The sequence below is a fragment of the Akebia trifoliata genome, chromosome 7 (genome assembly GCF_017979445.1).
Source record: "Akebia trifoliata isolate Shusen 1 chromosome 7, ASM1797944v1, whole genome shotgun sequence".
NCBI classification, from domain to species: Eukaryota; Viridiplantae; Streptophyta; class Magnoliopsida; order Ranunculales; family Lardizabalaceae; genus Akebia; species Akebia trifoliata.
The window spans coordinates 28,006,093-28,019,485 of record NC_141381.1 but is presented as its reverse complement, the minus strand read 5'-3'; the positions used below and the strand labels follow the sequence as shown (position 1 = coordinate 28,019,485).

General features: G+C 35.0%; 1 protein-coding gene across 3 annotated transcripts; it reads left to right on the top strand.

Moving 5' to 3' along the window:
- The first annotated feature begins 240 nt into the window (after window positions 1–240).
- LOC147398754 (cytoplasmic dynein 2 light intermediate chain) lies at window positions 241–7,074 on the top strand. 3 transcript variants are annotated; one of them, XM_086448036.1, is made up of 4 exons: window positions 241–343; window positions 3,294–3,587; window positions 5,326–5,514; window positions 6,770–7,074. In XM_086448036.1, exons 2-4 carry the CDS (start codon window positions 3,342–3,344, stop codon window positions 6,851–6,853), a joined length of 519 nt encoding a protein of 172 aa, XP_086304162.1. In that variant the 5' UTR covers window positions 241–343; window positions 3,294–3,341; the 3' UTR covers window positions 6,854–7,074. The 3 variants fall into 3 exon arrangements, with proteins under 3 accessions (XP_086304162.1, XP_086304161.1, XP_086304163.1); XM_086448035.1 differs by having other exon boundaries at window positions 243–343; window positions 3,304–3,587; XM_086448037.1 differs by lacking the exon at window positions 241–343 and having other exon boundaries at window positions 3,280–3,587.
- Window positions 7,075–13,393: the final 6,319 nt, after the last annotated feature.

Sequence of the window (13,393 nt, the reverse complement as noted above, 5' to 3'; positions counted from 1 at the left end):
AGAAGAGAAGAGAAGAGAAAATACCGTGTCTCAGGTTTGGATTGTTAAGTGGGGAGAGAAGAGAAGAGAAGTGTCAAATAATTTGGTTCTCTCCAAGAGTGGAGAGACGAGGAGGGAAGAGAAGAGAAAGAAATTTTACCTTCCAAGTTTGTCCCTCATTATTTTCAAAATTTTCAAAGATTGGTAATATTGATATTGGCAGGTCCGCTATTGCTACTTACACCCCAAGTAAACATACAAATTTAATCTGATTTCAGAAACCTAGAGATGTGTAACGAAGGAGGCGAAGAAACCCTAGAGATGTGGAACGAAGGAGACGACCTCGAGTAGAAGACGACCTGAGGTATCATCTCTCCCTCTCTCTCTCATTCTTTTGTTTTTTTTTTTCTTCAAAAAACCAACAGTATAAATTATCAAATAATATGGGTTCAATATTGTTGTTCTGGAGAAGAAGAAATTTCATGAGAATTCGACCAGAATTTTTCAAACATCATTTATAGCTGTTAGAGCTTTGACCAAAAGAGAAGTAGGTAAGGTTGCAGGATTTTGAGCCTTTGGGTTTTTCTCTCTCCCCATTTTGATGGTCTGGGTTTGCTGCATTTGCTCTTGAAAGTTGTGGAATTTAGTCATTTTCTTTAGATTTGTGTGTTTCTGTACCAGTTGAGGTGATCTAGGTTTTCCCCAAGATTGTGTTTAGTAATTTGGGTTCTGCTCAAAAACGTGTTTGTTGATTTGGGTTTGAATTTCTTTTCTGTAGATTTTGGAGGTTTATTAGTATTTGGTGGTTGGGAATTTGTAGTTGAGAGTTTAGAGATTTGGGTTTTGCTTAATAAAATAGATTGCTGATTTGGTATCAGGCTCTCTACAACTGATGAGATCTATAAAAAAAGATCACTAATTTTGGGAGGGATTTTTATAGCTAATTTTGTAAGTTATATCAAATGAGATTTGGAGATTGTGTGGTTTGGTTAAGATGTCGTCTGCATCTCCTTCTCCAAATTCCTCTCCTGCTACAGTCTCACCAACTTCTAGTACTACTAGTCCACCACCGTCACCACCTTCAACTTCATCCCCTCCTCCAAACCCTTCTACTAATACTACTAGTCCACCATTGTGAATGAGACAATAGCTGCATTATTATTTTTATGTGTCATTCTTGTATATTTTGTAGTGGAACTATGGAAGTGACCATTCAAATTAAAGTATTGCTCTTGTTCCTTACCCCATCTAGCAATGCTGTCTCATACTAATTTAAAAAAATAGAGAGGTTCCAAATTTAGGCTTGTACATCACTTTAGCCGCCTAAGATGATGGTTGTAATATTATAGTTATTGATTTAGCTTGCTTAGTCTGCCAACATGTATGATCTGTTTTCCCGATAATTTTTGTATACTACACAGCGTGATCCCCATCAATGCCCTTTGGAATGGATGCTTATGTTTCAATTTTCTTTATGGTGTTATGAATAAAGACATATCATTACTATAACTTGGAAGCAGCTGATTCAGATAATGGAAAAGAATTGAGTTTCCTTCTTCGTACAAAATTACACTGAACACTGCATTGTGCACATTGAGTCTATTGTGATGTAAATCTCATTTTTTACAGCTCAACTATCGACTCTTTAGTAGAGTGCAATGGCTAGTTGTAGACTATAAAGGGTATAATAGTCATTTGACTAAAAATAATTTCTTGGTATGATATTTGGTTGGAAAATGAATAACTATTTTACTCTTTATAAATGAGTTTAGGTGTTTATATTTTGTATCATTGTACAAGTAGAACTTTGTTCTTTAGACTATGAAGAGTATAATACTCATTTGACAAAAATAATTTCTCTTCTCTCTCTTATGAATGCTAACCAAACAGAGAAACTTGGTTCTTTCTCTTCTCTTCTCTTTCAATCCAAACAGGGTGGAGAGAAACTAGGTGTCTCTTCTCTTCTCTTAATGAGTTTCTCTTCTCTTTTCTTCTCTCAATCCAAACATAGCCTAGGTCTTTGGGATCAATTTGTGGCATCTAAAAACATGATCCAATGCTTCAGAGTTGTAGAGGATAAATTTATATGACTTTTGAAAGAAAAAACCCAAAAAGTAATTTATTTTCACCATTGAATTTGAGTTTTTCGAAGCAACTTTGAGGGTTCGTGGTGTTGTGTTGGTATTAGTATGTTGGATTTGAGTTTTCGAAGCTAATTAGAGGGTTGTGGTTTTGGATTACTGAGGTGGTAATCCAATTGACCAAAATGATCCTTAGAAATGGGGTTGCGATGCATGTGAGGTGGGGCTCATGTGGTGGCTGGGTTTGTAGAAATGGGGTTGCAATGCATGTGTGGTGGACTGGTGGGGTTCTATGCTTAAGAGAACCTAACCAAACCGAACTAAGGTCGATTTGGTTATATGGGATAGTTGGTTCGATTTCAATTTTGCCCTCAATCCGAACCAAACCGAACTGTGTGCACCCCTAGTTAGGGGCGCCCCAATTATTACCAAGGAAAATCCACACCAAAGCCAATTTTTTTTGTCTTATATGGGTTCAAAGTTTCGGAAGGAGCTGATTTTTGGTGAGAATCACCAAACATCAGCCCATTCAAGTGGTTTACAAAAAAAATGGACGATTTAATTCTTCAACTTTTTGATGGGGTTAGAAGTTTTGGTATGGGCTGATTTTTGATGAGGATGATTCCCACACCACGGAGATTATCCTCACTAAAAATCAGCTCATTCCAAAACTTTTAACCCATGTAAGACAAATATTTTTTTTATCTATGGTGTGGGTTGCCCCTAGTAATAATTGGGGTGACTATAACATCACCCATTTGCTTTCCACTTTCAACTCCACCAAGGGTTTGGAAAAATTTGATTTCTAAAACCATCTTCTCTAGCGATCGTCTTAGGTAAATCTCTCTCTCTCTCTCATCTTCAACCTCTCAAAATCCATCATCTTCAAGGTCCGTTAAATTTTCAACTTTGACTTAACCACTATTTGTAGAAAACAAATGAATTTTCTACCCGAAATTTCATCGTTTTCCATTCCCAAAAAATCTCATCTTTACTTGAAGTTTGAAAGGTTGAACTTTGAAGTAGATTGAATTTAACGTCGAAGATGATTGGTTTTGAAGATTAAAAATCAAAGAGTTGGAAATCACTAATTTTTAGAAAAAAAAATTCTAGGGTTTTTGGTAACAGTTGTAGATGAGGGCTTCTAGTTTCAGCTTATTTTTTTATATTCTATTACAGATGTTAAACCTTATAGATTGACACCACAAGAATATAGAACTGAAACAATTTTAGATATTTCTAGGGTTCGGCACATCAATTTGAACACAAACAATCCTTGCAATGTACGGGATCGGTCGTACATTGTTGAGATCTCAGAGACTGGTGCATACGTGGTCCAATGATGGCCCCAGTGAAACCCTAAAGAGAAAGATAGTTGAATTGGAGAAGAGGAAGAAGAAGAAGAACCTTAAGAAGGATGAATTATTCGTCCGTGTTCCAGAATCGTCTGCTTTTCTCGACACAATGACGATGCCGATGGTTCTTACCGCTGTTGCCGTTGCTCTCTTCGCTAAAGTTCTCATGATGGTATGAATAAAGCAAAACCCCTAAACTCCTTGTTCTAATTCTTGATATATTTCTTATTTGATTGCAACTAGCTATTTGATGGTAATGTTATCGTTTTGTTTCAAATTATTTGTTAGTTGGATCACAATCTTACATGGATGTTGTTTGATTAGATTTAAAATTTTATTTCTAGGATTAGAGAAAAATATTTGAATTAATATTTCACAAAGCTAGCTTATCTAATACCTAGGTTAGAATTCGGGTTTGTGGTTCGCTACTCTAGAATGAACCCGGTACGTAGGGGTAGGTAGACATAATTCGAACTCGGTATGTAGAGATAATTCGTTTCTTGGTTCGCTTTGGTTTCCTAGATCAGTTGCTAGTTTGGTTCAATTGTGCATATATAAAATTCCAGTATACAAGTTATAAGTATAATTATAATGTTAGAAAATTCTAAGTTAAATAGAAATAAATTAATAAAATAATCCAAATTTTAAATATAAACAATGAAAAAATATAATAAATTGGTTTGGTTCACCAAACCAATTAAAATTGTTGGGTTTGCCGAACCAAATCAAAATTAGGTGGGTTTGTGGTTTGCTTGATTTTACGAACCCTACCGCGAACTGGTTCTCTTTGTACCAGTTTGTGGTTTGCACTAGTTGCAACGAATTGGGTAACGTAGGCTAATACTATAGTAGATTGCTTCTTAGTCAGCCTTGTTCTACTTCTTTTCTTTCCTATAGTTTTTATTTAATTTAAGGAGATGATTGGTGTTGATAATTCACCCAACTGAAAGAAAAAAGAAGGCAAAATAAAACGTCTTCACCATAAGTGAAGAGGAGTATGTGTCAATCCAAGATAACTCATTCAAGAGTTATCCCTCATTGGGGACAAGTGCAATAAATTATTGAACAAGGGTTGGAGGGGAGAAGGGACAGTTCTATGTGGCCAATTCAGAGGGTATACTATCAGATGGATGTTTTGGATTGGCCATGTTAGCCCCATTGAAATTTGGGGATGATCATGATAGTTTGTTCATGGCAACCATTAAGTCTAACTATGAGGTTAGGAGTTTTGAGTTGGAGAGTGGTGAGGTGAAATCTTCCTTCGGTTGTCGCCATGGTTCAAAATATCGTATTGTATCGCCTGAGACTGATATGAAACATTGACTCCAAAACATTGAATGTTGTTTTTTGTTGTTGTTGTTGTTGATAAATTTTGGGAATGCATCAGTATGTATGTGTATTAGAGTTAGTATCGTTTTTTCTCTTTATCAAAACATTACCTCAAGACGATATTCATTATAGCATATGGAAACACATCTCTAAAATCTTGTCAGTGTTTCGGAATAAAATTTTCTTTTGATGACATTTGTTTTACCTATAAAAAAAATAAAAATAGAGGTGTAAAGAATTCTCCTAACTGCAAAATCTGTGGTTTGAAGATTTTGAATTCCTAATTATCTAACAGATTAAAATTTTACTATTGGAACCTTAGTGTCGGCTGGACTGTATTGGAGATCTTTAAGAGTGTCAACTGATCTAACTGGTTGTAGACTGGATACCCTGCATATACTCCATGTAGGCTATATGTAGTTGAGGCAGATATCTTTTGTAGTATCTTATAACAAAGTTGTTCACATCTCTTTTACTAACTTTTTTTTTTTTTTTTTGTGAAAGTTACTTGACTGATAGTCATGCATATCAAGTTCATCAGTGTATGCTAAGTCTTTTTTGCTTTCTGCTTGTGTTGGCAGTATGATGAGTCCAAATCCCAAGAAAGGATTGAGCGGAAAATTAAGAATGCTCCTGCTGGTCAAGGGACAGTTAGGATGCTTGGTCGTGAGGAGTGGGATGAAATCCAAGAAGTGAGACCGAGGACTCCTTTTGAATCCAAGCTTGCTCGTCCACAGGCACGCTTAAGAACTGGAGAACCAATACGTATGGTGAGGCACATAATTCTGTAACTGTTTTTCCCTGCTTCAGTGAAGTTTTTTTATTAAAGGGAGGGGGGGTGTTTAATAGGAAATTTTGTAACATTAAATGACTTGTGATTCACTTTATTAAGTGGATCAAAGGTTCCAACTCTAGGAATGCCACGATCCATGCCATTTTATTGACATGCAATATCATTCATACGCACCAGGGGAGCCGCCTATGTTTGTCCGATTTTCTACAGGACACAGCCTCAATCTGATCTACGAGCACCCTCTCGTCTTGGCCTTTGTTCGCTCTATCACATCACTTTGTGGTGTGGTATTGTGCTGACAAGGTATACCCGGGAAAGAAGTTTAGTAAATACGCACTTCTCGGTGACCGTCATCGGAGACGCCGCGGTTGCGGACGTTTATAAGGATGTCATCAATCGCTTGGGGGTGATCAAAACCGAAGTCTTTGCTCTCTGATAGAGGCGGTCTTTGCTCTTATATATACATATATAAAAGATTTATGCTAAATGGTGGATGTGTTTTACAATTGATATTTAAGATAATAGAAGCACCTCTAGTTTATTAGGAGCCGCCTTTACTGCTTTTCCTAGTTAGATGTGTTTGGAATGTTATCTTGATGCCAACATGTATTCAAAATTTTAAACCATAAAAGATTAGGTTTTTTCACTCCTCTAACCATCTATATACGTACATATTTATGTATATAATTTTAGCCGATTGACGTTGTATAATAATCAAACAGATAAGTTGACACAAACTATACTAATCTAACCGAGCAATCACGTATTAAACTGTATGCTAAAGCTTTAAGTCCATATTTCTCCTACTTTAACTAATCATGGGTTTGTTATATTCAGCAGACATGCCTGTGTGACCCATGCATGTTCAAAAGTGAAATCTGAGCATTTTAGAAATATCCAATTTATGTATTAGACAATTAGACATCTAAATGCCCTAAAAATGCATAGGAAATCTGACTCTAGATCTTGAAGCAAAATCGATACAATCACTAATACATGAAGAAATGCATATTTAATTTTTGACAATTTACTTTTGGTACTTCAAGTCTTGTTCTCTCTCTCTCTCTCTCTCTCCTTTTTTTAATTATCTAGACAGATGTTTGGATGGTTGAGTTTTTTTTTTTGCAGATTATGTTTTCATGAACATGCATAGTCACACCTGTTTTTAAGATTATTTGTATGGCCTAAATCTGATGTTTGAGATACTTAATATATTTGCTTGTGATCTGCAGGAGGACGTGAAGGATTGGACCATTGATGTTCTCAGTGATGCACTAACCAGGGTTGAAGAAAGTGTCAGACGCACTGCACGATGACTTTGGGTCAACATGTTAATTATCTTTGTGGAGTAGACACTAAAATCCCTGGATACTTTGATGAATATCTTAGGTAGATATCGGTAAGGTGAGTAATGGTACATGTAGTGGGCAATACCATCTCCCTCACTGTAACGGCCATACAGCTATAGAATGTGTTCCTTATTTTATGAAAAAAATAAATAAAAATAAAACGATATCTTTGAGTTAGGACCCATTGATGTATGGTTTTAAAAATTGCTCCGCTTGGTCTGAATCATGAACAAGATGTTGAGACCAAGATTAACAGATCCCAGTTTCTTTTTTTGGGTTCACAGGTCTGAAAAATGTTTCGAACCATGATTGTAATAAAATGTTGGTGGGTATGGATAGCTAAATTGGCTGAAACAACCGAAAGCAATCTAATTAGTGGCTTATGATCTTTACTGTATCATTGAGTGTGTGTGTACTGTCCAGCTTAGCCAGACCCAACCCAGTTGGTGGGTCATAGTTCATTTTGGTTTCATTAAAATTTATACCTTTTTCACAAATGGAATCATTTTTGTTACAAAAATTGGTCGGACCACTGATTTTGTCTAGTTTTGAAACAGTACTCAGTGACTTTATAACCCAAGGTGCTACCTGGTCTGGTACTTATCTCTTGGGCCCATTGACCCATCAATGTAGCCCATCTTCGGATGCAGCTAACCACAAAAATATCCTATAATGGCTAGCTAGCCTGAAACACTTTTTTTTAATCTAATGGACATGGTTCTTAATGGTTGGAGACAATCAATCAGCCCAAAATTCATTGTAGGTCCACCTAAGGTGGGCAAAATATTCCATTAACGGGTCAATGTGCCCAAAAGAGTGGCACTTACGGGATTTACAACAACAATATCGATTTTAAAAAAGCTGGAATTTTGGATTGAAGCACCAGTCAAAAGAGCATCAAGCGAAGGGTAAATATCCATATATTACTGCTACACATTTTCTATAGGAACAAAAAATATTTGATCCTAGGGATTAGAAAAGGAAATATTCTGATCCGATTCAAACCCGATTATCCAAGTAGTTTGATCACTCAAGGGGTCCAACCCATTATAAATCCGTGCCTCAATCAGTTTGGCCACAAAGGGATCCATTTCATTACTCCATCATAAGGTGGTTCGGCCTCCTAAGGATCCAACCCCTTCACTCATTTTACCATAAGGTGGTTCGACCTCTGAAGGAGCAAACCCCTTCACTCGTTGTCATAAGGTGGTTCAGTCGTCTTGAGAGCTGACCTCTTAATTCATTATTTCATAAGGTGCTTCGGCCTTCTTAGGAGTCAACCCCTTGTTAATTCATCATAAGGTAGTTCGATCTCCTCAAGAAGTTGTCCTCTTAATAAAATATTCACATTAGGGTCAATCCTTTTAGGAAAACCAATCTCTAGCAAATATTATTATTATTTAAATTTTAGAACTACTCAATAGTGTCAAAGGGAGAAACTATTATCAAATAATAGTTAAGAATAATGTTGGCCGAACAAATCCCAAGTATATAACACGATAGAGTCAATTCGAAAAACTAAATAGCCATCGAGTTGAAGCAATTACAAATTAAAAGCTATTATTCATGTCAGTTACGAAAGCCAAGAGGAGTAGAGTTTTAAGGCCATTAAGAGTTTAGGAGCGTAGATCTTTAATTCCATAATTACATCATGGGTTATTAATGTTAGATAACATTAGAAAATGTTATGTGTTTTAAATTAATGAGCCAACTCTATAAATAGGGAGGCTACTCCCACTCAAACCCAAGTCATAACACTCTACAACTCTTTGTTTTGTATTTTCTATCAAACATTAATTTGATTGTTGGAGGCCCTTTAGTTGGGCACCACACAGATGTCTTTTCAAGTGAGATCAACAGAGAAGATGATCGAAAAATAAAGTTCAATCGGAAAAGATGACTAAAGAAAGTAAAAAGGGTAACACAAAATTCAAGGATCATAACATCATCAACAACAAAATTCTTGTGGAGTGGGTGACCCGAAAAATCTCCTACACTTTCCCCATTTTACAGCATTGCTAGACTAAGCACGAACAACTTGTCGTAAAAGTCAATTTTCATTGCCTTGGTGCATGCATCAACATTGATGTGTCCTTAGTCATGCATGCAGTTAACTTATCACAATCAAAATCAAGAAAATTCTCATGCCACTAAATTGTGTTTTAAGAATTCGTTAAAGTCTTTTGTTCTCATAATCCGACTATTTTATTTCTTATCGAATCAAAATATCACATTTGTTTATAGCATTTTGATCAAGAAAACTGTTTTCGCTTCCTCCTAAGTCTCTTATTAGCAAATATTAACCGAAAAATATTTTGAAATAAAAAATTAATGAGAGAACCTTTCTAAAATTCTTAGAAAATTGGCACTAATCACTAAGAAACTCCGATATGTTTTATATCAATGAAAAAGATTATCCATTTGACAGAATAAATTTTGATTAATTGCACCATTCTCATAATGAATTATGAGACCAACAATCATATATCGGCCCAATATTCATTATGAGGGGATGTTAATGGTATTTAATAATTATGAGTGGAATTAATTATTTCAAAATAAAAATTAAAATATAGAGTATTTCACAAAAGTGGTATTTAATTATTATATAAAAAAATTCATTGAAGGATTAGTTTATTTTTAATTATTTGATAAAAATTCTTCCATTTTTTTTTTGAGAGATTTATTGGGCAGACCTATCTGTTGCAATTTTATTAAAAAACTCCCTTACTTCTTACTTCTTTATCATGTTTGTTATTGAACCAGACCTTACTTTATGAATTAAGCTGGCATGACTAACTTAGTGAGATTTAAAATCTTACTAAGGGTTGTTGGGGCCACATGGATTATCAAATTGGCAATTGAGCATCACAGACTTCTAGATTTCATGAAAAAACTCAGTTTCAAAGAAAAAATTAAAAAAAAAAAAAATCCATTTTGAGCTTTGATCGAAGGTCTTTAAAATGGATGACTTCCAAACTCCCAAATATTAAACTAAAATACAATGGATAAAATTAACTCTTTTTTGAAATTCTTTTCAAAGTTCATAAAATCTCGTCCTTTATAACACCATAGCATCAGAGCATGTTTTTGGATGTTACAAATTGTGGTTATGAGCCACTCCAACGTATGTTAAATAACAAACTAACCCCATCAATTTGAATTTTATGACGTGAATTCCCACTCCAAGGTTCCCTGGGTAACCAACTTCATAAAGTAAAGTTCCCTTAGAGTTGTTAGAACTCCAAGCATGGGCGGATTTACTGTGGAGGCACTTGCCCCTACAAGAATTTTCATAGTCTATGAATTAGTGAGCTATTGTGACATATTTTAGAGGCGGATAAAAAAAATTTATCACTATTACTCCTACAAATTTATTTTTCAATCTGGTTATCCCCACAACTATTTTTTTTCACTCTTAATTGTTCCCACAATTATTTTCTACTCTTAGTTACCCCCACATGGGCAACTCCAAGCAGGGCGGATTTACAGTGGAGACACTTACCCCCACAAGAATTTTCAAAGTCTATGGATTAGTAAGCTATTATGACATAGTTTAGAGGTGGATAAAAAAATCTGTCACTGTTGCTCTTACAAATTTATTTTCCACTCTTAGTCATCCCCACAACTATTTTTTTTCACTCCTAATTGTCCCCACAATTATTTTCTACTCTTAGTTGCCCCACATGGACATAGTCTTGGCTGCGTCCCGACTCCAGGAGAGTTTTTGTAATAAAAATGTAACAATTATGTCTACCAGGTCTCTCTCTCTCTCTCTTTCTCTTATCATAATTACTTTTGGCATAATAAGTTTAGGAAAACGAAATCAATTCTACCATATATGATTACAAGAAGACCCCAGAAAATATTAATCATCAATGTCAGGAGAATTCATTTTATTAATCTTTGTCTGAATGTGTTCTCTTCATCTAAAGAGTGGAAAATGCAAGGGTTATAATGATAATGAAAATGGAATGGGGGGCATGTGGGCCAAGTTATGTACCTGGAAACTTTCATTAGGGGTTAAATTGGTGTCAAATCAAGGATTTTTTTTTCTTTTTTCTTTTTTGGTAAAAGATTATAGAGACATGAACCTCTGATTAGATTTATCAACAAGAGTTTGATTTGACACAGTTAGTTTTCTTCTCAAGGCACTGTAATGAACTTTTGACTTGTAGGGCAACTACATTATGTGCATGGTGGACTTCGAAACCTAAACCTAAAAGTTTGGGAGAGGAGGGGAAGATAGGATGATTAAAATCACTAATTACCTTATATTAAAGGCAGTCGTGATAATTTGACGCCCCCTTCTCATATGCGCCCTCATCATAGAATCGTAGATCATTTGTCTCGAGATACACAAGAAAAAGATTTATGATTTTACGTATTCTGAGACAAATGATCTACGATTCTGTGAAGGGGGGTGTCACATAATTGTTATTCTATTGAAGGTGGTGAAACACAAAAATTACCTTTTAGAGAAGGTAAGTTTAGCATTAAGTGATGAGATATCCCACTAAACTAAGTTTTAAAAAAGGCAAAATTATTCCTTTTCAAGGGGGGGACAAGTGCAAGTTGTTTGAAACAGATAATAGGCCTAATTATTTGGGTGAAGGATGAAGGGAAAGAAATGTGTTTTAAAGCTTTACTCTCACTATTATTTTTTGATCATTATGTCTTGAAAAGAAAGCTTTATTGTTATTTTGATTGGGACCATGTGACATGGATAATACTAATAAAGTAAATATAGCTCTAGTAATTTCTTTGAATTGGAGTGCAATAATTTCAAAAAATAATACAAATAATCTCATAAATATATAAAAATAATATGCTTTATCACTAATCATTGATATAGTGTATGGTGGCTAACAATTTTCCTACTTGTATGATTGACGTTATTTATGAACCAAATTAATAAATAATCTTTTTATTTTCTAAGAAAATATAAGTCAATAATATGGTTATATCCATTTGACTGAAAAATATTTTTGGTTGGTAATATAATGAGGATAATTTGGGCATTCCCTTTAGATTTGAAGAAAATTAAAGATACCCCCAATAAATCACAAATAGATGACATAAGGTTGAAAACAATGAATTGAAGATCTTGTTGAATATGTTAAAAAATTAAACGGTATGAGAATTTGGCTAGACGTTGATGACAAGGGAATTTCAAACTATTTCATATTAGTAGTCTGTCATAAAGGACTGAAGTCAAGGGGTAGGTCAATGATTTGAAAACCTAGGGAGAAACTCTAATTTTCAACAAAATCAGGAGGTACCTCAAAAGGAAATGCATTAAGTACAAGGCTTGAAGAGGATTGGCTAATTTTAATATTTTAAACTGAGCTGCAACTTCTTAACTTGAAAGAGGGGACAGTGTTTACCATGCTTTCAAATTATAGGGCACATGACAAGTACTTCTCAAGCCATCATAATTACTAGTATCTTCTTATATTTTAGGTTAATTATTTTCTGATTTGATTTGTTTTCACTTGATCTGTACTCAGTTGACGTCGCAGCGGCACATAACCATAGGTCTTTTTTTTTTTTTCTTGTGTATCCCAAAGAAATTAGATCTATGATTCTGTGCCCTTGCCATGTCAGCCGAGTATAGACCGAGTGAAAAAAATCAAGTCAAGTCCAAAAATCATGAATTTATATTTTATCAAAATTTACTCAAAAGTCGTATATGTATGTAACACACTAAGAAAAGCCTAGGGTTGTAACTGACTGGGAACCCTAAAGAGACGGATTTAGTTAGATCAAACTTACCGCTTTGATACCATTTTAACCAACCAACTACTCCAAAAGACCGATTTGTTTGAGAGAGGGAGAACTATAAATATAAGAAAAATGTACACCCAACATGTAAGTGGATCAATAGCAATGGGCTTTGTTATGCTCTAGTCCAAACCAAATTTAATGGACTCACAAAATTTGAGCCCTACCCTTCTTTTATTTAACATACTCAAGTTCAAAGCCCTAAGGCTTATTGTTTTGGCAGGGCCAGCCCATGTTAACATGCTCTTCAGCTTCACATTCAAATTTTGTGAAAAACCATTTATTTTTTTCTACCAAAAAAAAAAAAATCATCTTCTTCTGAATTACCTAAAGAGTCTCTGATCTTGAGATTTGATGTTTAAGTTGATGGAATCTTGAGGGCATTTGCATTACTTTCTACTAGTCTTCCTGATCAGACTAAGGTCAAGGTACGACAAAAGCTTGAACATCTCAAAAGATAGTCACCAAAATCCGGATTCCGAAGGAAGGAGAAAGACCATCTCTCATCATGATTAACTTTTATCGAAAAGGTGAAACAAAGAGTTTGGTGATCCTGTGCACCACACTATCAATTCTCGATAAAGCGGAGAAGCTAACTCTAGTGGTTGTCCGTATGTGGAAGCGATACCGTGCATCGCGTTGGACGCGTGGATCTCAAGATACACATTTATATTTATATAATTCAAATGTACGTTTAAACTGTTGGTCAAGTTTAACGGCTGC